Source organism: Seriola aureovittata, chromosome 7, assembly GCF_021018895.1.
Source record: "Seriola aureovittata isolate HTS-2021-v1 ecotype China chromosome 7, ASM2101889v1, whole genome shotgun sequence".
NCBI lineage: Eukaryota > Metazoa > Chordata > Actinopteri > Carangiformes > Carangidae > Seriola > Seriola aureovittata.
Genome location: NC_079370.1, coordinates 17,033,823 through 17,060,336, shown reverse-complemented (window position 1 = coordinate 17,060,336; position 26,514 = coordinate 17,033,823). Strand labels below are relative to the sequence as shown.

Genomic DNA, 26,514 nt, shown 5'->3' with positions numbered 1-26,514 from the left:
GAAAAAAAAGATTTCAAACCACTGCAACACCACCACCACCACCAGCAACATGTGAATGGAGCCTAATGGTCAGATGTTTTCTAAAGCCCAGCGATGCAGAGAGTAAAAAAACAAGAATGACAGAGGAAACTGAAAAAAGAGGCTGGTGAAAAACAGTGGAGACACTGGTTTTCTTATATCATTGTGTGAAAAGAAGAAAAAAAATGAAGGAAACTATAAGTAAACATGAATCTGATCCTTCTCACAGGGTGGGTCATTTACAGTGAATGCCATTGACTTTAGAAGATTAATGGTAGAAAAGGACGAGGGGTGAAAACCACAGATTGGGGTATGGGCAGAGATGTGCTCTGTTTTTTACAGTTTGTAAATATAATCCAAGAAGTGGACATCATTTTGGTAACCACAACTGTATGCTAGGACATCATTCTTCCTTCTATGCATTCAACATTGTTTAACCTATGCTGAATAATATTGAAACTGAAAAATGCACAGAGCATTCTCAGAATCAAATCTTCACAGAATGTGAACTATGCTAATTTTTACATTCCTTCAATCCAAACTTTGAGAGCTCAAACACACTTGGAACCTAATATTTGTTTTGTCTACATGCAATATACTTAAATCTATCCATGAAACAATGGCTGAACTAGGTGTCAGGTATGAACCCAAATCATTGAATGATTAAAGTCAATGTTAAAGTGCCAGCTTTGAGACTCTATCATAATTTTTCCTTGAGCTGATTGGGCCTAAATGTGTGTCTGAGTGTGTGTTAGCTATGAAAATAGTCTTTAGAAGTGACAGACTGTGTTATGTAGCCCATAACTGGCATTTATCTACTGCACATTTAAACACTACTCAAAGTTCAAAATAAAAAGGAGCAGACAAAAACCAAGAGTTCATTTGTTCATCTAATTCTGTTTATAGTTTCATCTTCGAAATTTTAAATGGTTTACTTTACTATTTAAATTATTAATATTATTTGCTAATATTATTTTTATTTTTAATATCATTATTTATTATTTTTATTTAGGTATAAAAGACGCCGCTTTTATTTTGAAAAAAGCTATACCGGAAGTGTAGTTTCGTTATCACGTTGAAATCACGAGCACGGAAACTCTTTATATTCCGGTGTTCATGTTGCGTTCCTTGTTACTAAATTACTCTTTTTAAAGTCTTGTAACGTCAACGATAACAAAGACTCTAACTTTGGCCTGAAGGGTTTGTGTTTGTGTTATTTTATGTAGGTTTCAAGTCAAGTTTTATGATGATTGTTACCCGGTAACGTTTCTCTTCGTCCTTAGTAACGCTAGTCTGTATGAACGACTCCCTTACATCTATGTAACGGCATGTTTCTGATAAAATAAATAAATAAATGAATAACACCCACAATTTTGGTGGTGTATTTGAATTGATCGCAGGCCAGCTCAGACTTAAAATCGCTAGTCATAACTGAAGGTAAAGCTGTCACCAGCTAACGTTGCTTTCCTCCCACAGTCAGTATTAGATAAAGGTAAATCTAGTAAACCTTAACAAGTCAGATAGAGTTTCATATTGTTGGAGTCACCTCTTTTAGATTAGCTGCACAGCATTTTTGTTTGTTTGTGCTGCTGGTTTTGAGTGAATTATTGAATTTTTGTTGAATTGCCCCAAAGCTTGTAAAGAGGTTCAGATGACCATTAAAAGTGATTGAGTCAGTGATACTGTTGTATCCAGTGTCCTCCATGTGAATTTGTAGCAATGTGGGATCAATTATGTGCTGCCATATTCAGGGAATTTCCTTGTTAAGGGTTATTTGGCCAGCTTCGTTGTGATTCCCTCTAATCACACTGATATTTCACTGTCCCCAGATGACTTGGGAGGGGAGACTGCCTTTCCTAGGATCCCTCTTCATGTTTCTCTGCATGTTGTCATCTCTGTGTGACTCTCACCCTCACTCTGCTTGGCCCCTGAGTTCAAGGGCTGTGGCCGGGGCCGCATCCAATGATACTGCAAGGAAAGGTATTCAATCTTTCCTGGCATCAGCAATTAGATATATTGATAGATAGCAATATAAGCCTATGCATGAAAATCTGGGCAGACATCAGCTTGTCTTCAGTATTTTCTTTATAGACCATAAAGCAGTGGCAGTGGTACAGAAATCAAGTGGTTAAAAATACATGCCAAAGTTTACAGATCATGTTGGATACTGGATTGAAAATAATTCCATCCCAGCTCTTACACATTTACAAGATTCTTGTCAAGAAAGACTTGAGGATGAAACCTGACTTTCTTTTTTTGTGTTTCCAGTTGCATATATAGCAGCAGAGGTAGCAGGCTATGCTGATGTGGTAAAACAGATCATTGACCTGGCCGTATTCGGTGCTGCCCAGAATCGGTCTTACAGACGGCTGGCCGACTTCACCGACACCATAGGGAACCGTGTCAGTGGCTCACACAACCTAGACATGGCTATCAAATACATGTACAATGCTATGACACAGGATGGGTTGGATGTCCATCTGGGTGAGTATGCCTTGTTATTTGTCTTACTGCGTGCAGGATGTTAGAAGTGAAAACGTGGTTCAATTTGCTCATATCAAAGAATCTCTAGAAGCAAGGTCTTGTCCTCTCCTGAGTGTAAAGAGTAAGTTTTGCTTTTGTGTCCTCTTGTTTGGTTTTATTCTCCAGAGCCTGTCAAAATCCCACACTGGGTGAGAGGGGAGGAGAGTGCAGAAATGATTGTGCCCAGGGTTAAAAATCTGGCTATACTGGGACTGGGTAGCAGTGTAGGAACACCACCTGAAGGTAAAGACCATTGCTGTGTAAAATCTTCTTAAAAGCTGCCACCCATCTTCCTTTTACACCCCCTCACTCTGTCCCTGTTATCTCTGCAGGTATCAAGGCAGAAGTGTTAGTGGTTCAGTCTTTTAAGGAATTGAAGCGAAGAGCCAGTGATGCCGTAGGGAAGATTGTTGTCTTTAACCAGCCATTTGTCAGCTATTCGGAGACGGTGGCTTATCGTGCTTATGGTGCCTCAGAGGCAGCTAAAGTGGGAGCTGTGGCCACACTCATTCGATCTGTCACTCCGTTCTCTATTAACAGGTATCTATCTATCTATCTATCTTTCTATGAGAATTATTATGAAAAGTACACATCATCCTGAGCTTTTCTGTCAATAAGTGAGTGTTTATGCAACTGTAATGTTTCTCTCTGTGTGTCTTTCCCTCTGTAGTCCCCACACAGGTTGGCAGGACTACCAGGATGGAGTGAGGCGCATCCCTACAGCCTGTATCACTGTGGAGGATGCTGAGCTGATGTGGCGTTTGGGGCAGAGGGGGCAGAAGATCGTGGTCAGACTCACCATGGGAGCCAAGACTCTGCCGGACGCTGACTCTTTCAACACAGTGGCTGAGATAACGGGGTGGCAGCACCCTGAGCAGGTAACATTCACTCACATACACCTGCTTATCTGACTTGTTTATCTCTGACTTGTTTGTTGATATCATCATGCAACAGTCTCTCTTTTCATCTTAGTGTTGTGTTAAAACTGTTGGGTGGGCTTTCTAAGTAAATTGTGTGGGGAACAGATGTCCTGTTAGAATTACATTTTTGGAGGAAAGAGTGGGAGTTTAGTGGGACGAAGACTTAAAGTTCTAACCTCTATTTGCTCAATGGAGATATTCCCACAGATATTTAGTGTGCCTTTATTTTGCTGTGTGTGCGTGTGTGATTTAATCTTTCCAGAGAAGCACTGAGGCTGGGCTCAGCTGGAATTACTGAGAAATGTCTCTGTCAAGATTCAGTATAAAGTGGGTTTCTATGGAAACACAACATTGCATTAACTATTCACCTGATGATTGTGTTTTTTCTTTGTTTTGGGGGAAAAAAAAATTTTTACCCAAGGAAGATTTGAAAATTCCCTTAATGAATCCCTAAATTCGGAACATATGAAATGATTTATATAAATTACAAACCTGACATTACAACATTTTTCCCAGATCCCTGCATTTTTTTTCTGTTGGGCAGTCTAAACAACTCAACTAAAATTATAGGCCTGCTGAAATTAACCAATCCTTTTATGGTATTAACATGAGTTGTCATTTGTGAACACATGGGAACATAAGCAAACAGAGCGACGATTTGAATCTACATTTTGGTGTTTTGTTTTTTTCCGGTACTGCAAGTGTGGCAAACAACAGTCACTCTTTGTGTTTGTTTTTGATTGTCAGGCTTTGAAAAGTATGACTAATCAACTGTGTGTGAAACTTATGAGTCAATGGGAATGGATGTAACCTCTAGCAGGAACATTGTCCTGCAACTAGGATAAACTTAATCTGAGTCCAGCATGAACTGTGTGAAAATGTGTGGTGCACCCTAGTCAAACTGTTAGTCTGCCACAGGGCTGAACACACATAGAAAGACAGAATATATGGAAATTGTAGCTACAACTTTTTTCACTGGCAGACTCCTCAGTCATTGAATAAGATGGCAAAATTTGTCCTGCTCTAAGGGAGAAGCCTATCACTACAGAGAGAAAACACATTATCTGACCCAGCCTGCAGCTATGCAGTGAAGTGGCACACAATGTCACACACAGCTCCTTTGGCCAAATCTGGGTAAGAACCCAGACACGTCTAGCAGGTAGAACCTGATCAATGCATTGGGCGCTGCTGCACAAAAGTATACAGCTTCACTCTGTTTGTGGGAGGGACACTCTGATGCTCCTTAAAAAATGTCCACTCTTGGTTATGCCACTTACTGGACAGGGCTGAGAAAGCAGTCCAGAGGGTCCTGGATACCAGAAGTGGCATTCTCAGCACCCAGGCACATGCTGCCCAATAGAGGTACAAAGATGTGGATACACCAGTAGGACTAGACGGGCAGATTTAAGTTAGAGTCCTTGGAAGAAACTGTCTGGAACTTTTGTCTTCTCTGCTCAAAGAGTTCCTTGCTGTCCGAATGAAAGTGGATGAGAAGCACGATCAGCATTTCCCAATCATAGGGACTGCCCCAGTTGGGTTGAACCGGTGTTTCCAAACATGCAGAGCATGGTATGTGCATTTTAGTTACATTTGTTAAACCTGCATTAAAAACAGGACTGCAGCATAATGCAGGAGAATGTAGAAGAAGCTTCTGGGTAGACTTGACCAAACTGATTTAACTTTTTCCATTTCTATGTATCACACACATAAAGCCTGTGTGAACTTTCCACCGTGTGGTCAGTGAATCATGGTGTGTGCTGTATACACACTCACTAAGCACTTTATTTGGAGTACTGCACTAATACTGGGAAGGGCCTCCCTTTGCTCTCAAAACAACTTCAATTCTTTGTGGCACAGATTCTACAGGATGTTGGAAATATTCTTTTGCGATTCTGGTTCATGTTGACATGACTGCATCACATCGTTTCCGCATATGTGTCAGCTGCACATTTGTGGTGCCATTCTCCTGCTGTACCACATGTTCTCTTTGATTCAGACCTGGTGACTGAGGAGGTCACTGGATTTCACTAAAGTCAGTGTCATGTTCATACACCCAGTTTGAGACGACTTTTGCTTTGTGACATGGAGCATTATCCTGCTGGAAGTAGCCATTAGAAGAAGGTAAACTGTGGCCATAAAAGGAAACACATGGTCAGCAACAAAACTTAGAAAGGCTGTGGCATTCAAACTATGATTGAATGGTATTAAGGGACCCACTGTGCACCAAGAAAACATTCCCCACACCATCACACCACCACCACCAGCCTGGACTGTTGACACAAGGCAGGTTGGGTCAATGGAGTCATGCTGTTGATGCCCGACCATCTGTGTGCCTCAGCAGAAATCCAGATTCATCAGACCAGGCTACATTTTTCCAGTTTTCAACTGTCCCGTTTTGAGTCTGTGCTCACTGCAGCCTCAGATTTCTGTTCTTGCCTGACAGGAGAGGAACACGATCTGATCTTAAGCTGTTGTAGCCCATCCACCTCAAGATTCTCACCGCAGTTATAGAGTGGTTATGTGAGTTACTGGAGCCTTTCTGTCTGGCACCAACAATCATGCCACCGTCAAAGTCACTAAGATCACATTTATACCCATTCCTATGTTTGCTGTGAAACTCCTGACTGTATCTGCATGATTTTATAAGATACGTGTTTGCTGGAAGATGAAGGTAGAGGGTGTTTGCACTGTGATTAGTTCCACTATGAACTGTTTGTGTGTAAGCCTTTACTCCCTCACAGCCTCTTGAGCCTGCGAATACAAGGCCTGCTGATTCAACAGTTGCAAAACATGTTGTCATAATAGCATAGTCCAAGATGGCCAAATACAAGATTCCATACTTTGACTGCTAACAGAGAGCGCAAACTAGTTCTGCTTGGTATTGCAATAATGTCATTATGTCCACTTTATTTCAGCAGTTCCGAATGTGTGTAATATGAGTGAATATCTTTACAAACTACAGTCTCTATTTGTGGGAAAAAGGCTTAACCCAAACCCTAACCCTCATCCTACCACTGTAGATAATTTCAAAATCAGTCATAAGACTTGGATTAGAGGAACATCGCTGATGTAAGTTGTTACTATTTTGATCTGGGAATGAATGCTTGGTCCCTCATTATAGAAAAGGGAAATGAAACACATGGCATAGTTGACATCATTTCTGGCTCTGTGACTTGTGCTCCGGCTGGCAGTAGCAGAAAATGTGGTTGGGGTGTGTGTGTGTGTGTGTGCACGTTCATAGACAGACATACATTTGAGGTTTAGTGAGTCATTTCCACAGTTAAGCCTTTCAGGACCTTTCAGAGTCATCTGGGAGTGATGAGTTGCTGGGATCTTTTCCACCCACTGAACCTCTACATGTCCCATCCTTATTTTACATTAAAATCTTAACTTTTCAAATATAAAGTGTCCTGATATGTAGTCTTTCTGTCAATAACTATGCCTAAAACACAAATCATATAGCTAGACAGATTGTGTCGAGTACCAATTATAAATACTTGTCTGTATTTGTTGGAAAGAATGTTTTTGTTAATCCCACAAAAAGTACACTGAACCATATCTCTCTTTTTTACTTTGTTGGTGTTGGGCGGCGATTGTAAAGTGGCGTACACTGAAATTAACGGCAACATTTTCCCACATTTAGCTGCAAACAATTTTTTAAAAAGTGGTGACAATTTTGTGAAAGTCACTCTTTACCAGATTTACAGCAAATATATATATACACTATATTGCCAGAAGTATTCAATCACCGATCCAAATAATTGAAATCAGGTGTTCCAATCACTTCCATGGCCACAGGTGTATAAAATCAAGCACCAATGCATGCAGACTGTTTCTACAAACATTTGTGAAAGAATGGGTCGCTCTCAGGAGCTCAGTGAATTTTAATTTAAATCTAAATATTAGATCTAAATGTAAAATGTTGAATATAAATGTTGGAGGAAAACTAAATATTTGGCTAATATGCAAATTCACACTGCTGGTCTAGATTAAGATTTAATATTTAAATTTAAGATTTACATTACATTAAAAACATTTTTTAAGAAAAGTGAATATGACAAAGTTCACAAAAATTGTTGTAAATCTGGTAAAAAGTGAAAATTCATACCCCTTTTTTCTAACAATGTTTGAAGCTAAATGTGGTGAAATGTTGGTGTTAATTTCAGCATACACTAATTTAAACTATGATGACTGCAATGTATGTAGTTGTCTTCACTGTCAGCACATTGTACAAAACAATACTAGTCAGTTAATGGTACCCCTCAATAATAAGAGGGGAAAAGTATATTAATACAAAGTAAATGGGGGTAGAAGGATCTTTCTGAGGTTCACCATTGTAAGAATTACAATACGACAGAAAATAATCCACAGTGGATTGAAATAGATATGGATGTCCTGATATTTCATTGTTGCAAGATCAGGATGTTTATGAGCAAATTCCACACTCAAAAGACTGCTCTGTAAAATCCCTGAAACATGCCCTAACCTGGGATAAACCCTTACATGGAAAACGTAGATTTGATTTAGAGGTAGACTCGTCTGATATTGCAAAACAAATTCAGTGATTTATGGGTATTGCAAATAGAAGCATGTCTGTGTGTGTTTGCGTCTCTGTATTAAATGCCAAAGTAGATATTGACACAAATGTTAATAGTACTGAACTTATTTTAAGTAAACTGGTGGCACCTTCAGCAGAAACAGAAAGTAGGCCTATATGAGTGTTGTATGGTAGAGGCTTTCGTATTAACGGAAAGGATATCCTCTGGGTCATTGTCCAGGCGGAGCTTGATCAGGTCAGAAAATGTTTTGTAACCTGGAACAACGGGTCAGGAGCATCCCATTGAAATATCACTCTGAACTGTGTGTTTTTGTCTTTGTGTCCTTGCTGATAAACAGTATTTTTTCAATTCTAAAAACTGAGCCAAATTTCAGTCATGCCATGTTTGTGTGTGATTTATTATAAAATGTAGACAGGATACGGGTTGGACAGCATTATCTGTTCCAGTTCTCTCATACTTGGCTAAGTCAGAGCAGACATATAGTCAAACTGCCATGTATACGCAGCTGGAAAAAGTGTCCCACTGCTTTCTCTCAATCTGTCTTTTCTTTGTTTATATCTCTTTTATCTGTCCAATCTGCTAGGTCGTCTTACTGAGTGGTCACTTGGACAGTTGGGATGTGGGCCAGGGCGCCATGGATGATGGAGGTGGAGCAATGATTTCCTGGGAGGCCCTGTCACTCATCAAGGACTTAGGTAAGAGACACTCATACCGTATATACAAACACACATAAAGCACATGACAACATACAGAGGTACTTACATAGAAAGAAACATGTACATAGTGTGGAAATGCAGAAATGTATATAGGTTGCAGCAAGCTTACACAAACATATTAACAAAGTCAAGTAAATGATTTCGTGTATTGTTTATGTAACCAACTTGGCCCGCTCAGGTCAATAGTATTATTTATAAACAAGAGACCAGGCCATAAAAGTACAACTCTCTCTGTATAAAAGCAAAAAATAGTAAAGCCCTAAGAACAAGAGAGAAAAATAAAATTCACTGGTGCTTCATTTATCTCCAACAGCAAGGTAGTGAATACCATGAAGAAGGAGCAGAGTATCTAGTTCCAAACATAGGGACAAATTACAAAACAATTCCTCTGACTGTAAACAATAATTTCCTCCAACTGTTTGTAAAGGAACAAGAACACACATAATTAGGAAACAGACTGATATACAGTTGAGTATTCTTATAGACAAAAGAATGCAACTGGAAAAGGTTCGTCAAACCGAGAGTACGTGGTCCACTGATGAAAAGTTTTATAGTCATGAACAGTTAAGTTTATTTTGTATTACAAGTTTTAAAGAAAAGAACTTCAGTAGTGAAACCAGGAGCCATTATCTCCCCTGTGTGCATATTTTGCTGTGTGTTCATTTGTCTCCTCATGTGTGTCTAGGTTTGCGTCCAAGGAGAACCCTGCGAACAGTGCTGTGGACAGCTGAAGAGCAGGGTGGAGTTGGAGCACAGCAGTACTACAATCTACACAAGGTACTGTTTACTTTTACTGCAATACTTAATAGGGAACACACTGTAACAGCAGTAAAGCAAATGTTGTTCTTGCTTGTAAGAAGCAAGGAGGGTCGCTCCACATGGTGAAAGTATAGACTGCAGGAGTGTAGAAATATACTTTCAGCGAACTGGAGAGGCCTTGGCTAGCTACCAGGTTTTTCTCTGTGCAAAGGATCTAAACAGCAATCTACAGTCTCACAGAGTTTCCTTCTTTAGAGATTTGGCTGCCTACCAGGCCTTAACCCATAATAAACTCCACTCTCAAAAACAGAGGTACAAGGTTACTGCATTTATTTGTACCATTTTTCTTGTCCTGGTTTGAAAGTAGTTGTGCTTAACTTTATCTCGTGAGGGGTCATATGAAGACTATTCAGTGGCTCACTCTTTCCATTGACTGAAGTTTGTGTTGTTTTCAATTATTCAAACACATCTTAGGTTGTTTGTTTTATGTGTCCATGCCTGTCTTGGCCTCTCGCTTCCTCATTTCTTCAATCTCCTCTGTCCTTTCTCCACCCAGGTGAATCTGTCCAACTTTGACCTCGTCATGGAGTCTGACTTGGGAACTTTCACCCCAGAGGCTCTGCAGTTTACAGGCAGTGATGTGGCACGACAGGTGGGATTGAAAACAAAACACTGTTGCACAATTATTAGTATTTATACAGGTTTAAAAGTCTGAGCACAGATTCTGCACAGTGGCATGATTTAGTATCCAGTCAATTAAATGTGCTGTTTTTCCTCCATCAACTCCTTACTTCACATTTACATTTCACCTTAAGACCACTTCCCAACTTCCCACATAACCTCCCTTTTGTTCATTTAAATTGCATGTGGGAAGTAGTTTCTGCCACAGAAACCATAGCGATAAATGCAGAAAACCCAGGCTTACCACAGAAGTGGTGTATCTTTTATGTGAATGTGGCACTGTAACGTCTGCAGCTTGCATCTGAATTAAAATGGCCATTTAATGCAAGAATTAGGTAATGCATCTTGGAATTAAAATATTTGAAATAATGTTGAACTATGATTTAAAAGCACTGGTGTATAACAGACCAGTGTGATGAGCTAAAAAGTCTTTGGTGTGTGTCTTTATCACAAGGTGATGGAAGAAGTGGTCAAACTGTTGGCTCCCATTAATACAACCAAACTGGAAACACATGGAGAAGGGACAGACATCTCACCGTGGATGCAGGCAGGAGTACCAGGTCAGCTGAATCTGTCTGTCTGCAACTAGTAACACTTAAGATAACAGAGCACAGTGAAACTTGATATTATAACAACTTTAAGAAATTTTTATGTGTCGGCCGTGAACACAAAAAAAGATAACTAGAGAATGACTTTCTAATTTTTCTGGTTCTGGTGTTTATGAGCTCTTTATGCTTCTGAAAGTGCTACGTGCACCGAATCCCATCCTCACTGATGAACTAGGAGTATAGTGTTGGGACGTAGGGGCCGATTTTCACTAGTAGGGTTTCTTAAAGGTATGAATTGAAACTTCAAGACGTTACAAGTAGGATGGGACTTTGTCCGGTCAGTAAAGTTGAATCTCCAAAGCAGACTGCTGACATTTTTTAAATGATACGTATACAATGTAAAGCTACAATAATAGAATAAAGATTAAAATAGAAAAACAGGATAGAATCAATAGAATAAAATTGTTTAGTATTAGATCACACAAACCTGAACCTGTGTATTTGTATTGGCTTTGTATTTGTTCCTGTAAAAAAGGTCAGTTTGTACATTGGATATTGAAACCCACACAGCACAGATCAGGCTTTAGAAAGTCTGCTGTATAATATATTGAACCCACAATAATGTTGTAATTGTTCTCAATATTTAACAGTGTGGTTCTATGTTTGTGGCTTTGATAGAAATTTAGTGGTTCAAACACCCTCTCTGCTCTGTCTAGTTTTTTTTAGGAGTGAAATCGCATTTTACATAGACATACATTATTGTATAACTTTTAAAAGAGGAACTGAAAAAATCAAGCAAACATAAGCAAGCGAGCAAGCAAACATAATATTTAAACATTTCAGCATGTAACCAGGCACCGCTAACGTTCCTACTTTAAAGCAGTGACAAGGTGTATGTGCTATGTGGTTACAGTGACAGTCTTCCATTATCAAACATTTAACAGTTCCAGTGGAGCTGCTGAGGGTTTGGTCCCTTGCTCAATGGCACCGTCGAAGTATTAGGGCTTCTGCAGCAGTTTGTCTGTTTTAGGAGCCTATTTGTCTGAATGGGGACTTAATGCACCCATTAGCTCAAGTAAAAGCAGCATCACTATTTGTTTCAAATTGCTTTGTCACACGAGTGTTAGTCTGATCAGCCAGACATAAAGATGATGGATGTAGGAACCAGAATGTGGAAAACCAGGCAGGGTCTGGATTGTATGTGGGACAATTTAAAAATAACATCCACCAACATGTAACAAATCTGTTTTCACCATTGAGTCAGTAGCAATTCTCATATGTGAATCAAACAGTGCAGTGATGCAGTCTTTTCTTTAAACAATATGAAAGATGTAAAAAAAAATTAAAAATTAAATGATGTTTTACCATTTGTGATCTAATTAGTGTTACTGTACTAATTTTTACATTTCTATCATTAGTCTTGTACTTAGGGATATGTTAGAATGTGGATATCATAATCTGTAAGGGATCTCAGATCCTTTACTTAAATGAAAATACAAATACTCCATTACAAGTAAAAGTAAAATTCTACGGAAGTGAACGTACAAAAATATTATTAATTATTAAATGCTGGTGAAGGAAGAGGGATAGATTTGTTTTTACTTTTTGGAGACAGGATATTTTTCCAATTTACAGTATTTTTTTGAGCTCTCTTGGAATTTACATCTTTGAGCCATTTTGTTTTTACTTGGATTGAAAAATATGTTCATTATTATATTTCTTATTACTGTGGGGTCCAAAGGTGTATGCTTATGAAAAAGCAATGAAGGTGACAGTGCATCTAGGATGCCACATGCCATCTCCTCCAAAACATCAGTGACTCTTGATCAGTTGGGGAGATGAAATGGCTTTGACTGTATTCTTTGAAGGCGATGGCAAAGTTGTCTAGTTATAAAAAGCTCATGGGACAGTTTATGTTAATCGAAAGCAGTATTGATAGATGCTATGTGGAACCAATAAGGAGAGAGAGAACATAGATTTACTCCTGATACTTACATTGGTTTGGTCAAAGCTTTGGCAAGCTTGTATCCCAATGAGACAGGAAGCTTCTCAGGTTACATTTTAAAATCTAAGAACCAAAACTGATTCTTTTAAATATTTAATTTAATGGCTATTTTCCGTTATGTCTCCGTAAAGCTTTGGAATGCATCATGTTTTGGTTTCTTCCTCAGTGAATTTTAGCTGATTATAGAGTTCACACTCCAGTTGGGTGTTCACCTGTTTTATGAAATGATTTATTTAGCCGTGTCCTTGCCTCTAATTGAGCCTCAAATGTCCTTGACTCAAAATGATGGCGCCTTCCTCCCTGTTCTGCCATACTTGTATATCTTACAGATACCTTCATTATCATCTCAGTATTCTTGCCAGCAACACTTGCTTATGACCTTTTATTTGAGTCTTGACTACTACTAAACTACTAGTATGTCTGTGATTTAAGCGACTGTATTTCTTATGAATCTGAAGTGAAACTGAGATATTTAGAAAATGGGTGGGCATTTTAAATTTTTATCAGTTTTAAGTTAAGTTACTTACTCTACCTTGGGTACACAATATACTGTAGATTTATAACACTAAAAACAATGACTAAAGAATAAATTAGAAATAACTGAACACAATCAGTGTAACTTAATGGAACTTTGTTTTATTACAACATATATACTGAACCTGTATATGTTTTTTATTTTTCCTATAAAAAAGACAAAGAAATTCCCCTTTTATTCAGCATAGCTAGTTGAACAGTGAAACCCATGTGACAGGATCCAGCTTTACAAATGCTGCTGACAGTTTACCTGTCAGCACTAAAATGACAGTTTTCATGCAGGCCTGCTCTAAAGTCAACATCCTGGTACAGCACCTGTAGCGTCACACAAATTCTATGTTAACATCTGTCTGGAAATCTATTTTCACTTTTAGTCCGATAGTCTGAACACTTAACGGGACAAAGACAGTGACACCGCCTTGCGACTGCCCCACCCGTGGAAATGTGAACATTACCAGAGTTGAAATTGAACCTCATGGTCAAAATATTTCCTCCACTGTTTGTGTGGTGCATCTACTGACCAGTATTAATATCAACTTTAAGGTCCTTTTTTGCCAGATTTCACTGGTGTTTTCACCTGTTCCACCAGTTGATTTTAAATTGCGATTCTTTGTTTAGCAGTAATAGTGAAAAAATAAATATAACAGATTTAATGGTCCAAACCCCCCCCCCACCCCCCCACTGACTAGTTTTAGTAGTAGTGACATTGCATTAAACACAGAAACACATTGTGATATATTTTGTTGAAAGAGGAACTGAAAACAAAGAACATTTGAACTTTCAGCCAGGAGGATCACAAACACTTCCCCTTTTAAAACAATTAACAGAGAAGCCACTCTAAAGTCTTGTATTAAAAAACAGTTTCAATTGAGCAGCTGAGGGTTTGGTGCCTTGCTCAAGGACACTTTGAATGCATTTTTTCCTGTATTTTCTCCGTTCTGGCGATCCAGAAATATTATGACTTGTGTATCAGACGGAGTAAAGGGAAACCATCATGAAAGCCCATTATGAAAACTTAGACAAGCACCAGTTCAATTGGACAAAGGTACAGGTACCTTGTAACTGTTACCACTGTTTGCTGGGGCTTGTTTTACATCAAAGTCCAAGTTTCCAAGCATTCTGGATCGTTCCATTCACTAATCTGTCATTCACCAACTCCTCTGCATGAAGAGAGAGCCAAAAAGGTGAAAAAAGATGCAGCTGCTTGCCCTCAACAGTGACAGAGTCCTCAGAGTCATGTTGAATCCTCTGGTTCATGAACCAGCTTAGACTAGCTGCATTCAGAGGGGCCTTCCTCCTCGTCTGTAAGGCTGAGTCGAGGTCTCTTCGAAGGTCTCTTTACTATTGTTGGTTGTAGAAACAATATGGGACTGTCCAGGGGAAAGGTGAGGGTGCAAACACCACAGTCTTTGCTGGGCACTCTTGCCTGGGTAGCTTCAGAGACAAAGACATTAGTAATTCTCACAGTTGTATCGACAGTAGCAATATGAATGATGTTAAGCTAAGTGAAAACAAAAACAACTAAATTTCATATATGACTTGGTGATTTGTAGGACCACAAACCTGTACTTCGGATGTGGTTTTGCAGAGTTTTCATGGACAGCTGTGTGCCAACCGATTTTTTCTCTGGGGGGTCAGTCTGGGAGGCTACGTGTCTTACAGCAGGCAAAATGTGATGAATGCTGCCACCTGTGCCCTTAACAGAAACAAAGGAACAGCAATAATCCATCATTATCACAACAAATTATGAGTCTGTACTCACATGTTTTCAGTATATTGTTAGCAAAAACTCCTCTTTTTTTCCTTTTCTTAATACTTTAATAAATTACTTTTCTTTTATCTATTTATTTTCTCTCTTTATTTAATACACAATCATGTTGCTTATTAATATTAATTTATTATTACTAGTACTACCATTTTTTTTTTTTTACAGAAGCAGAAAGGTGTAAGATTACTTTAAGTCTATCCAACTATTTATTTATGTATTTCACCTGGTGAAGGCAGAATACAGTTATAACGGAAGGATACATATTTTACACTTTCCCTTTGTTTTATTTTAAGTTTTAATATCGATAAGCTTTCCTCTGGAGCTTTACTAAAGAGGGCATTTGTGTCCGTCTCTGGGCCTCTTTTCTTATTGGCTGATTCTTTTCTGAGTGAGGCACCGCCAGACCAACCCCCATTACGGACTCTAGCCTACTTTTAATTTGAACTGATATGATTCTTAACATTAAAAAAGGGATTTATAGCCTACTACCACATGTTTGTTGAATCTGTGTGAAACAATGTGAAACCATGGATATAGGTCTTAGAATACATCCATGTGTGCATTGGGGCTTTGAGGTACGTGCTCTCTTGTTGGTGGGTGAGTCAGAGGTGTTACCCAGTCAGCAGATGTGTAAACCCTGCTGTATTGAAAAGACAGCACATGCGTAATGCACCAGGGCTCCTTCTCCTATTCGATTCTAAGGCCCAATCCCAATGTCCACCCTCATGGACTCAAGCACTGCAAGTTCCTGGTAAGTCCATGAGGACTTAAGGCCGTCCCACTGTAAAACCCTCAAGGGTATGAAGGCTCTCTCGCATACATTTTGAGCCTTTTATGCACACTTTCCGTAAGTCTGCATTCCTGCAAACTTTGCCAAAGGGTATTACTCACAGTTCATGCTGTTTTACATTAAATTTACTCATTTGACTGATGCTTTTATCCAAAGCAACTTACAAGTGAGGGACAAAACTAAAGCTTCAGTGCAGTAGGATGCCATGTCAAACATGGGGTTGCCATGGTTACCAGAGGACCTCCGAAATGTTAAAAATTGATTAACAAACCGGCATAAAACGAAATAAGAAAAAAGGTTAATGAACAAGCATGAAAGGAATGAACCCTATGTTAACATTAGTTAGTTTACAAGTATAATTTGGTCTGACTCTCCGCAGTATTAACATATAGGTCACTGGTGATTCATAGCCAGAACTGTGTGTAGTTATCTGTCCTATGATCACATGATGATGAATTCTAAATCTGCTTTCATTAGCTCCTATCCAATTTTATTTTTTAATTTACTAAAAGGGAGCAAGGGGGGGGGGGGGGGGGGGGGAATAAAAAATGCTGAATCAAAAACTCCCAAACCCACAGTTGTATGCAACATGTTTTGGTGTTGTCAAAGAAATGTGATATGTCACAAAGTGCTGTCCCATTCCTCTTTATTCCATTTTGAGCCTTTGCAGCCTCTTGCACTCAATCACCTATCAGGTGGCGTCAATTAGGTCTGTGGAGGTTCAGGTCTTAGACCTAAGGGGGACATAGTCTAATGCGCAGCATGGATGTATTTTAAGATCTGCACTCCGGAGCAGAAGGTGGCGGTAATGCACCAATAAAGTGGATGCTAACCGCCATCAGAAGAGGAAGAAACGCAACTGAGTATTTAACCCTGTCATATACACTCTATGGTTGAACCCGAGTGTTTAAAAAAAAAATACAGTCTATTGTGTGTCCAACGCAGCAACGTTTCCGTTTACATAAACGGTGTGCTGTGTTTTGTAGCTGGTGAACGTGATATCGGTAAAACTCACTGGTAAATCCAAATAGCGATGGCAAACGTTAGAACTTAAAATAAGACTGCCTCCTTATTGAAACAGAAAACATATTATTAGTTTACTTACAGGTTGCAGATTTGAAGTCGGGCCCAACAATGTGGGGACTGACGTATCCTTGATCACTAGCCTCTTTGAGAAACCTGCATTGTATTGTGCCTGATTGAGGAAGCAGTCGACGCTGAAATGAGCCGAGCAGACGGTCAGATTCGGACTAAAATGCTCCGGTATTTCAGAGAAAATAAACTTCAGCCACTGGTCTCTAATGTTACTATCCTTGGGAAGGGTGTGCAACGATAAATTTGCTCCCTGACATCCTGGGATTGTGCAGCGCCTCCTCGACATTTTGTAATGTATTGTAGCTTGCTAGCTCAGCGACGCAATGACGTATGGTATTTTCTTGTTAATAAAGCTAACAACAATAAGAAAAAAAATGTTGGACGGGGAGTCCCCTAGTGGGTGCGGGTGGGCTGAGGGCGGTGACTGTAGTTATGACATCACATCCTTACGGAGGTCCCGACGGCTCGTTTTCTGAATGTGGCGTGTGTGTCTTCCAGAGGATTGAGCGTTTTGATACTTTCACAGTATTTATATAGAACCTAGAGCTACTTTATAATCAATAAAGACATGGAAATCTCACGCTCCTTAGCTAGCCTTTAGTTTAACTGCTTTAAATGTTAGAAGCAAAACATCTAGTTTATTTTATACACATTTTAAACAAAATTCACCCACAGTCTCTCCGCATAATGTTGGCTTGTCGCTGGTTGATGTCTGTAAATGCCCGATCCGTAAGGCAAACTTCTCGCGCATGCGCGACGCAGATCAGCCACCAACGGGCGTTAGCCCAGCAGGATATGCTAACAGGCTAACCTGGGCAGTGTAAACCACACTTTCTTACCGTTTCAATGCTCGAGAATGGGTCCCGGATCGTTGGAACCGACCCTTTCTTCAATATTAATTTTGAAAGTACTCCAACATCGTATTGCATCTGGTTGTGTATACATTCTGGTGCGAAATGTGCTGTACACACCATAAAAGACTTCCTCGAGACATATCGACGGGAGTCTCCAAAAACAAACTCTATCCACTTGTCTGCGATGTGTTTCTCTTTGGGAAGGCGGTGCAGAGATTTGTTCGATGCTCTGCAGCCACGAACAAAGCATTTTTCGTGAGTGGGTTTCAGTGACATGGCCTCACTCTCTGACCTGGCTCACACCTCGCGGACAGTGATGGCGCGGGGTTATGTGATTGCTTAGCTCGACGACTATAGGTTATCCGGGTCCGACGTAGAAACCGGATCAAATTCTTACTCGCTTGTAAAGCTGTGGGGCATCTTGTTGTGGGGGAGCTAGGCAGTAGTAGGTGACTTCATACTTTCACAGCTTTTATTTTACACCTCCGAGTTTAGAATAAACAAAATCAAACCCTTTTTTTTTTTACGATATGGGACTTGAAGGATCTCCAGACCACAGTGGATCGCTGCACATTGTTCTTGAGACAGCCAGAAGTCGGCATGGGCTTGGTTTTCATTATCTGTGTTGGGAGGATTACTCACCTGTGTCATCACTTTTGCAGGGGTAGGGACGGCATCAGGGTTGAGGAGAAGCTGTTTTTTGAATCCCATTTCTACCTCCGCATAGTTAGAGAAGCACTCTCGCGTAAAGTGGAGATTGCACACGTAAACAGAAGCTGTGGGTATGTCAAGCCGTCCCAGAGCATGCAGCCAGCGGTGTGCCATCTCTCTGTTGGACGGTAAAGAGTGTAGTCCCTCTGTGCTTTTGCACTCGGGATAAGCGCACTTGCGACCCATATTTGACAGCTGACTGGGTCAGTTTACAGGAATTGCTAACATGGCTAAAAACAAACCAACTTCAACTTCTTCTGTCAATTATGGATTAGTTGCCAATAATTTTTGCTTTACCGCCACCTATTGGACTGGAGTGTGGAGTGGCCCAGTTACTACATTTTCCTGGTGCTTTCAACTGTGCCACATGGGCTTTATTAACAGCTGTTTGCTCAGTTGTCAGGGAGGTGGAGCATTTATAGTACTTCTCGTCTATAATGGCTTAAAATTATAAATTAATTTCCTTATAAATGTATTACTACTACTGTACTAGTTTGACAAAACAATCCAAAGTCAATGTCCACTTACTACATTTTCCCACATCTTCATTGCCCTTCACACCTACATGGACAAGATCACAACACTGAATAAAAAAACAGCAACAAAAATTAAACAGATCCAAAGGTGATTTTCTCTAGAAAAAGGCAAGGAGCTGCCTTGGCTATGAACACTATAGACTGTTTGTAGTATAATGAAATGACTGTACTGTGTATCTATTATACTAAACCAAAAAAGTAGCTTTAGAGTTAAGTGTTGCTCAATTACTTTATCTCCTAATGCTCATTTTGTTTCTGCCAACACTGATAGTTATTTTAATACATCAGCAAAGCAAAACATGCCCGACAGTCTGAAGAGGAAGTTAATGAACAGATTGAAATAGAAAGGCAACCACAATGAGAAGTGAAAGTTTGTGTTTATTTAAATTGTGCATTATAAATAAAGTGGATTGGATTGGATTGGATTTTATCTTAACCAAGACTAGAAACAGGTTTTCTTCCCTTAGTCTTTGCTAGATGACCATTTCTGAGTATTTACTGGCCATAGTTATTTTTCAAAGGCTAAGATCAGTCTGGCCAAGAAATGCTAGTACTCCTAGTATTGTTCAGACTTTTGCTTTCCCTTGCATTGAAATGTCCTAGAGGATTAAACCAGATGCAACGATGATTTTTCAGTTCAGATGTGAAATTTAATGGCCCGGAGTCCAGGTTTGTTTAGACAGCTGACTCTTCAGCATGTAATGTTGAGTGTAACAGTTTGTGGTTTTATCACTTTTTCTCCCTGTCTCTCATCCAGGTGCCAGCCTCCATGTGGCAGACAGTCGATACTTTTGGTTCCACCACAGTGAGGGTGATACCATGACCGTTCAGGACCCTCGAGACATGAACCTCTGCTCGGCATTGTGGGCCGTTGTTGCCTATGTCGTGGCAGACCTGCAGGACATGCTGCATAGGTAGCCAGTTAGCGCGCAGTATTCTTAGCCTGCAGAGGACAGGAGGACAGGATGGTCACTCTGAATTGCTGGTTGATTCCAAAACACAAGGTAGAATCCCACTTTTTAAAAAACAATTGAGATTGACTAGAGTTAAATTTTCTCAGTCAGTTTCGGTTTACAAATTTAATGTGAATTGATTTTGGATTATAAAAGATGAAAAAAAATGTTTTCCTCTGTACTTGGTACATGGTATCAGTGTTGTAAATTAATTACAGTATATCCAGATTTAAACCTGGGCTCATTTTACAACAAAATTAAATGCATACATTAGTAATGACTTAAAACATGTTTCATATGAAGAGTTATTAGATTTGCAAAGTGTTGTAGCTGAGGACGGTGCCATGATTATTTTGAATCTACTACAGTCCAGTCAGAGTCCAGATCAGGACCAAAGAAAGGGCATGTGAGGTTTTAATTACAAAACCAAGAGCAAATTAATATCAATGTGATACTGCTAGTTAGTCATTTTAGTGATTTTCAGAAGAACATTATGCTTAGAATAAGGGGAAAATTGTATTTTTTTTTTTAAGTGAGCTGATTCTGTAGTGCTGGTTTATCGTCTAAGACAAGACCAAGAGAATGAAAGCTGTGTATACGATAAAAGACTTTCTCAGGTACTGTATTTGTCTTAATGCCTTAATATAGTGTGCTGCAAAAAGGATGAAGACAAAGAATTATTTATTGGTCTGTGAAAGTGTAGAAATTACAAGGGTGAGAAAGTCAGAAATTGCCCAACCCTGAGGGAGAGAGAGCATTATCAGTAAAGCTGGGCTACAGTCAGATACAGCAAACAAACAACAATGAATGACTGAGCATGTTGAGAAATTGGGGAGGTGTTTACCATGCTTCTGGTCAGTTTCCAGCGTTATCTTAAGGACGAAACTCATCTTTAAAAGTGATATTTTTTTTCAACTGTTTGTCACAATATTGTGGTCAATATTCAAAGTATTATAGTTCCTGCCTACATTGTGTTTAATTAAGTCTCAGCACATTTTTTTCTCCTAATGTCACTCTCATGTAATATTCTGGAAAATGTTATACCAAAAAATCCTTGCTGTGTTGTAATATCGTCAATAAAGTATGAATCATTGTTTTATGCAGTCACTCCCATCTGCTCATATGATGTAAGGCTTTTTTTTTGCTTGTCATGTACTTTCTGTGATAGAAGAAAGAGGAAGATGAGGGCAAATGAGTCACACACAACACTTGAGTGTTTTTTTCCATAGAAAGGAGGAGGAAAGAGGAATGGAGAAGCAGTAGTCATGATGGTTGAAGAAATGATTAGAGTACAAAAAAAAGAGAGGTCATGCAGAGCAGGAGAGGAAGTAAAGAGAATTCATCATTTCGTGGGCGCCACACAGACCAGTGCGCGCACACACATGCACACACAGCTGTGATCCTTTTACCCCCGAGAACTGATAAGTCAGTACTCCTTTTGGGTGATGTCAGGGTTAGTCAGCTAGCCAGTACAAATAAAGTCATTTTGCAAACACAGATGTTTATGTGTCTGTGTTGAAACAAAGCTGGGCAGCTTTTACTGAGTGTCTGGTGAGCTCTTTCTCATGCGACTAACACTGATTCACACACAGACATGTTATGTTAGTGAGGAAAAAACAGTGAGTCACACACATCGCTGCTAACTTGACCTGTAGAAAACTATATGCACACATTAACAACACAGACATGTCTTCTGACAGATGAGACTGTTTTTGAAATAATTGAATGAGTTTTGTGTAGCATTTTTGATTTACAGTATACACTTTTCTATGGTCACAGATTAACTGAAATCCTTTTTAAACGTTATAGCAACTGTAATGAAGGCACGAACTAGAAAACTGGTGGTTCTGGTGTGTCATCTGTACTTAGTCAAAAATGCTGACAACAACATGCTAAATGATTCACTGTGTATCATCTGCTCAGCTTGACTTCAGTCTCAATTATTAGACTTGACAAATGTGTAATTTTTTTAAATGAAAGAATTAATTGCAATTCAAAGATCTGATTCAGAATCACAGCAAAAACGTAGTAATTTATCTGTAGTTGTTTTTATTTGATTTATTTTCCTTTTACCACTGATTAGAAGATGATGGCCGCAATATAATGATTTTTTTCTCAATTTTGCTTAAAAGAAATCTGAAATATCATCAGTTATCTAAATAAGTAATAAATCTTCTGTTGATTGATTCATTGATTTATCACTTAATTGTTTCAGCTATATATGTGACTGAGTCTGGGATCCAGTCTGCAGAAACCTGATGGTTTCAAGCAACCTGAGGACGTTAAGCAGGTCTGTAGATCAAAACATTCTCAAAGATCATTTGTGTGATTCTGTCTCAATCTCTGTTTCAAATAATTGTCATTTGAATGCAGTGAAGAACAAGGCAGGTGGAATAATGCAGCTGGTCTTCAGCCAGTACACACTGTATTACAGTCAGTGTGTGGAGCTTACATTCATCAGCACAGGCCTCCACGTTGTGGACTCCAGCACCGCACCTGCATTGTATTGTATGTTGGAAATGTAAAAGGTACTAATTTGTCCAACTTAACTTAGTTAAGGACAATAGGAGACTGAAAAAGCCAAGATTAGTTTGATAATTAAGGTTGATTACACATATGTGATATTGTTATGACAACTTATTTTATTATCAACATGTAGCATATTTTACAGACAAAAATAGGAATTGAAATAACAAAAGATAAAGTTTGGTTTTAGAGGCAAAAACTTTTAAACATTTGAATTTTAAGTGGTTATTTGTAATAACCCTTTAAGATAAATACCAATAATGCTAACAGCATTTTTAAGGACAATTATGAGTAAGATAATTTTGACAATTGCAAAAGTCACACTGGGAATAAACGTAACCACATTAATTTCAAATGTAACTTCATCACTTGACGGTGGACATGTTCACGTAGCCACAGGCCTTCTGGAGTTGAAGACCTTGATCCCATTTTGCATGGAAGATCGAGCATATTTAGTCAGGAGGGCTCCGGTGGTCTGTTTCTCTCCACACAGGTCTCTGGATGAGGAGAAGAGGGAGGAACTGAAACATTACACATTATAATGACCCAGGTCACTGGGTCATTATAATGGTAATCCACGTGTTATTTTGCTTTGTAAAGATTGTGAACAATCGTTGGATGGATAACACTAACTGTATGTATGGCGCAATGTCTTCTTCTGTCCATTTCTCTCTGAGTGTGAAGAGGTGGTTGAAGCGCTCCAGCGTGTCCTCTGGGAGATCCTCCACCCGCAGCAGGCAGATGGTCTCTGGACGGGACATGCGGTCCACCAGGGCAACACTCTGAAACATTTACAAAACCATCAGCACTGTAGTCAGTCTCTCAAGACGGTCAGTCAGTAGGAATGACTACAGAGAAAGAGCTACAGCAGGTCACTCCTTTGTCACAACAGCATAATTAGCAAAGGCTAGCTTTAGAACAACTATGCTCCATACTGGCTCAGTCTATGTAGGAGGCATTTGGAAACTAAATTCTAAACTAAATAAAATGCAAACTGGCTTGAAAGAAGAAAGAAGAGTCTGGTGATGTTAATTGATTCCTGACTCCTAGAGTTGTAATGGCTTTATATGAATTCTTAAGTCAATTTATTTTACCCCTATAAAAACGCAGTGACATACGGTGCCCTTTTTTCATACTCAGAGATAGTATGAAGCTGCATTTCTATGGGGAAGATGCGCTGCGGAGAGAAAGTCTCAATTCTGCAGTTTGAAGCAATTCTTACATTTTATTTGGTTTTGAAACTTCTTCTATTTTAAAGATTCTGGCATTTTATTTAAAAAAAGGTAGAAAAAAATGTAAATACTATAGAAAACTTGTCTCCAAAATGCACAACGTTATACTCCAACTGCGACATAGAGAAAAACGGAAACCCACCATCCCCCTCTTTTACTCAGACTGCAATATACAGTATAAGAGAGGTACAGGCTAACCTTTAGCTGGTCCAGTCTTGTGCTCATGCCATCTGGGACACTCTGCTGCCAGACCTCCTGAAACTCCCTCAGGTTGAACTTGACAGCGTTCTGCAGCAGCATTAGTGCTATTCCCCGACAGACTTTATCCTCGTGCAGTGCATAAAACACTTCATCTGCATAGACGAAGGAGGACACAGGACTTTTAGTACTGCGGGGGTTTGAGTTTCAGATTGGGTAAGATTCTCCTACCAATTTAATTGAATCATCATATGTTGTTGTTTTTTTTTTTTGTTTTTTTTACCATTTTCAGTATAACGTTTCCCGTAGCAGTTCAAACAGTGTTCGATCATCTGTCTGTGAATGAGAAAGAGAACAGTATTATTGGAACCTGCCTGATCATCTACCCCATTTTTAAGACTTATAATTGATGCTCAGAAAGTCTGTATAACCTCTTAAGTTATGCTATTTGGGTAATTTTGGATTCTTAAGTCACATTCTTAAGATAAGTAAAAATCAACTTAAGTTTTAACTGTCAGCATTATGCTTTTCCTTTTGTAGATCCCTACAGGTGAACACGAGGATCCCAGGCGTTAACTTACTTGGGCTCCAGTGGGGCTAACTCTTCCAGACTGGTTTGAAGGGGAACCTTGTTGAAGGACCATGACTCAGAATCCACCAGCTGAGTGACATGACCGAGCAGCTTCATCTCATAGTCGAAGTCCAGCATGCGCCAGTAGCCTGAAAGAAAGAAAGATACTCTTTGCAAACATCTGGTAGGTTAAACAATACATACACGTAAAAAGTCACACTTTACCTTCAACCTGACAGGCGTGGATGATATCTAAATGGGTCTTTATCTCCTCTTCACTGGCCTGGATCCTCTCCAGTAGATCCTGCATTGTGTACTGACAGAAGAATACAAAGTGAAGCACTTAGTGAGAGCTACAATAACATGCAAAAGTAGGAACAGTCATCTGAGCCAATAATACTCAAATTAATAGGTTGATAGCCATTTATTTATATATATATATATATATATATATATATATATATATATAAAATATTTTCATACTCAGTGCTACAGGGTATTATGTTTAATGACTTTACTGTATATTATGTTTTACCCTGTTCTCTGTGATCTCTTCCTGTCCTCCTAAAGCAGGCCCTTCATAGGGATTCTCCATTAAAAGCTTTGTCAGTTTCTTCAGTTTAGGACGCCGCTTCCTCAGTTCCCAGTAGCTGTTGCAAAATCCCCAGATCTACAACAGAAGTAGGATACTGTTAGTATATGTGGGTCATAAATTCAACCAACCATTATGTGCATATGTCTGTATGGGTGTTATAGTATATCAGCCAGGTACACGTGTGTATGTATGTATCATTTCCGTACCTGAGCATGCACCACTTGAGAGCTCTCCTGGCTGTTAGTAAGTTGGTCTGGTGTTTTGCATCCTGGTACAAAGAGCAGCAGGTTGGAGGTGTCGGCTATTTTAAGATCATAGGTCTTGTCACCACTACAGAGCACCGCATGCTCATCTTTATCCCCCCGAATCACTAGACTGGAAAAGGAGAAAATTATAATTGTTAGTTATTTATTTATCAGAAATTTACATTTGTATTTACGCCCATCCTGCTCATGCAACTTGTGCTATTGTAAATCTGTTTTAATTGTCTTCATCCTCGTTTTTCAATTGTTAAACAAGAAAAATATGGACAAGAGTTTACAGATTATGTGCCCATATCAGGTTTTAAAATAATGAACAGTAGTGCCGAAAAGGAGTTGATTAATTGATTACACAAAATAAACAACAATCTAAAAATATTTGTTTCAACCATTTCAGTAAAAAAACAAAAAGAATAACTGGTTCATCTTAAATTAGTACAATTATTGTTTTTCTTGTTTTATATTATTGTACCTTAAATAATTGTTGTCAGATACAACAAGCATTTTGGGGCACTTGAGAAGATATATTATATCTTTTTTTGACATTTAAATCATTCAACAATTGCATCAGTAACTTAACCAATCCTGAAACTAATCAGACCTTAAGAAGAGAATAAAACACTGAATGCACATTATCTCACCTATCACCAGCTTCTATGTGTTTGCACAGTGTGTCGTCCAGCTCCATCAGGCAGTAGTCTGCAGACGAAACATTTTCCCCAAAAGTCAGACAGTGGATTGTTGTCTGTAGATCCTCTTCTTTCAGTTTGGCGATCTGCAGCGTGGCCTGCACCTCCTCTAAAGTTCTCATGTTTAGCTCTGACGGCAGGTTCAATCGATAATTTTGACGAATAAAACCGTTTGACTGGCGAGACAAACTGCAAGAAACTACCTGTTTTATAATAACGTATTAAACAAGTTTTTTCTTTCGCTACATTCGACTGTCAAATTTCCCCGCTCTCTTTCTATTATGGGAAGGAAATGAATTACATAGAGGTGCAACGTCAAAATAGGACCGGGTAGAAACTACTGTTTGACAGACTCTTAAATGAATGCTAAAACAATTAGAATCGTATATTTATTTAAAGATTGTTGTTAAGATTTCCTTACAAGTCACACGAGCACACCCGTGATGTGCCAGTATATTTTTCCACATGAGCTA

At 39.1% G+C, this 26,514-nt stretch overlaps 2 protein-coding genes across 2 annotated transcripts; one reads left to right on the top strand and one right to left on the bottom strand.

Moving 5' to 3' along the window:
- The first annotated feature begins 1,092 nt into the window (after positions 1 to 1,092).
- On the top strand, positions 1,093 to 21,096 carry LOC130172233 (carboxypeptidase Q-like). The gene is made up of 11 exons (XM_056380797.1): positions 1,093 to 1,218; positions 1,848 to 1,998; positions 2,287 to 2,502; positions 2,668 to 2,784; positions 2,874 to 3,081; positions 3,212 to 3,419; positions 8,604 to 8,715; positions 9,422 to 9,513; positions 10,052 to 10,147; positions 10,631 to 10,736; positions 19,775 to 21,096. The coding sequence occupies exons 2-11, from the start codon at positions 1,848 to 1,850 to the stop codon at positions 19,933 to 19,935; spliced, it is 1,467 nt and encodes a 488-aa protein (XP_056236772.1). The 5' UTR covers positions 1,093 to 1,218; the 3' UTR covers positions 19,936 to 21,096.
- Positions 21,097 to 22,592: 1,496 nt separating this feature from the next.
- dscc1 (DNA replication and sister chromatid cohesion 1) lies at positions 22,593 to 26,348 on the bottom strand. The gene is made up of 9 exons (XM_056380799.1): positions 25,994 to 26,348; positions 25,299 to 25,467; positions 25,033 to 25,167; positions 24,723 to 24,813; positions 24,508 to 24,646; positions 24,210 to 24,262; positions 23,927 to 24,081; positions 23,130 to 23,278; positions 22,593 to 22,993 (listed from the first exon to the last, which is right to left on the bottom strand). The coding sequence occupies exons 1-9, from the start codon at positions 26,161 to 26,163 to the stop codon at positions 22,882 to 22,884; spliced, it is 1,173 nt and encodes a 390-aa protein (XP_056236774.1). The 5' UTR covers positions 26,164 to 26,348; the 3' UTR covers positions 22,593 to 22,881.
- Between the last annotated feature and the right edge of the window lie 166 nt (positions 26,349 to 26,514).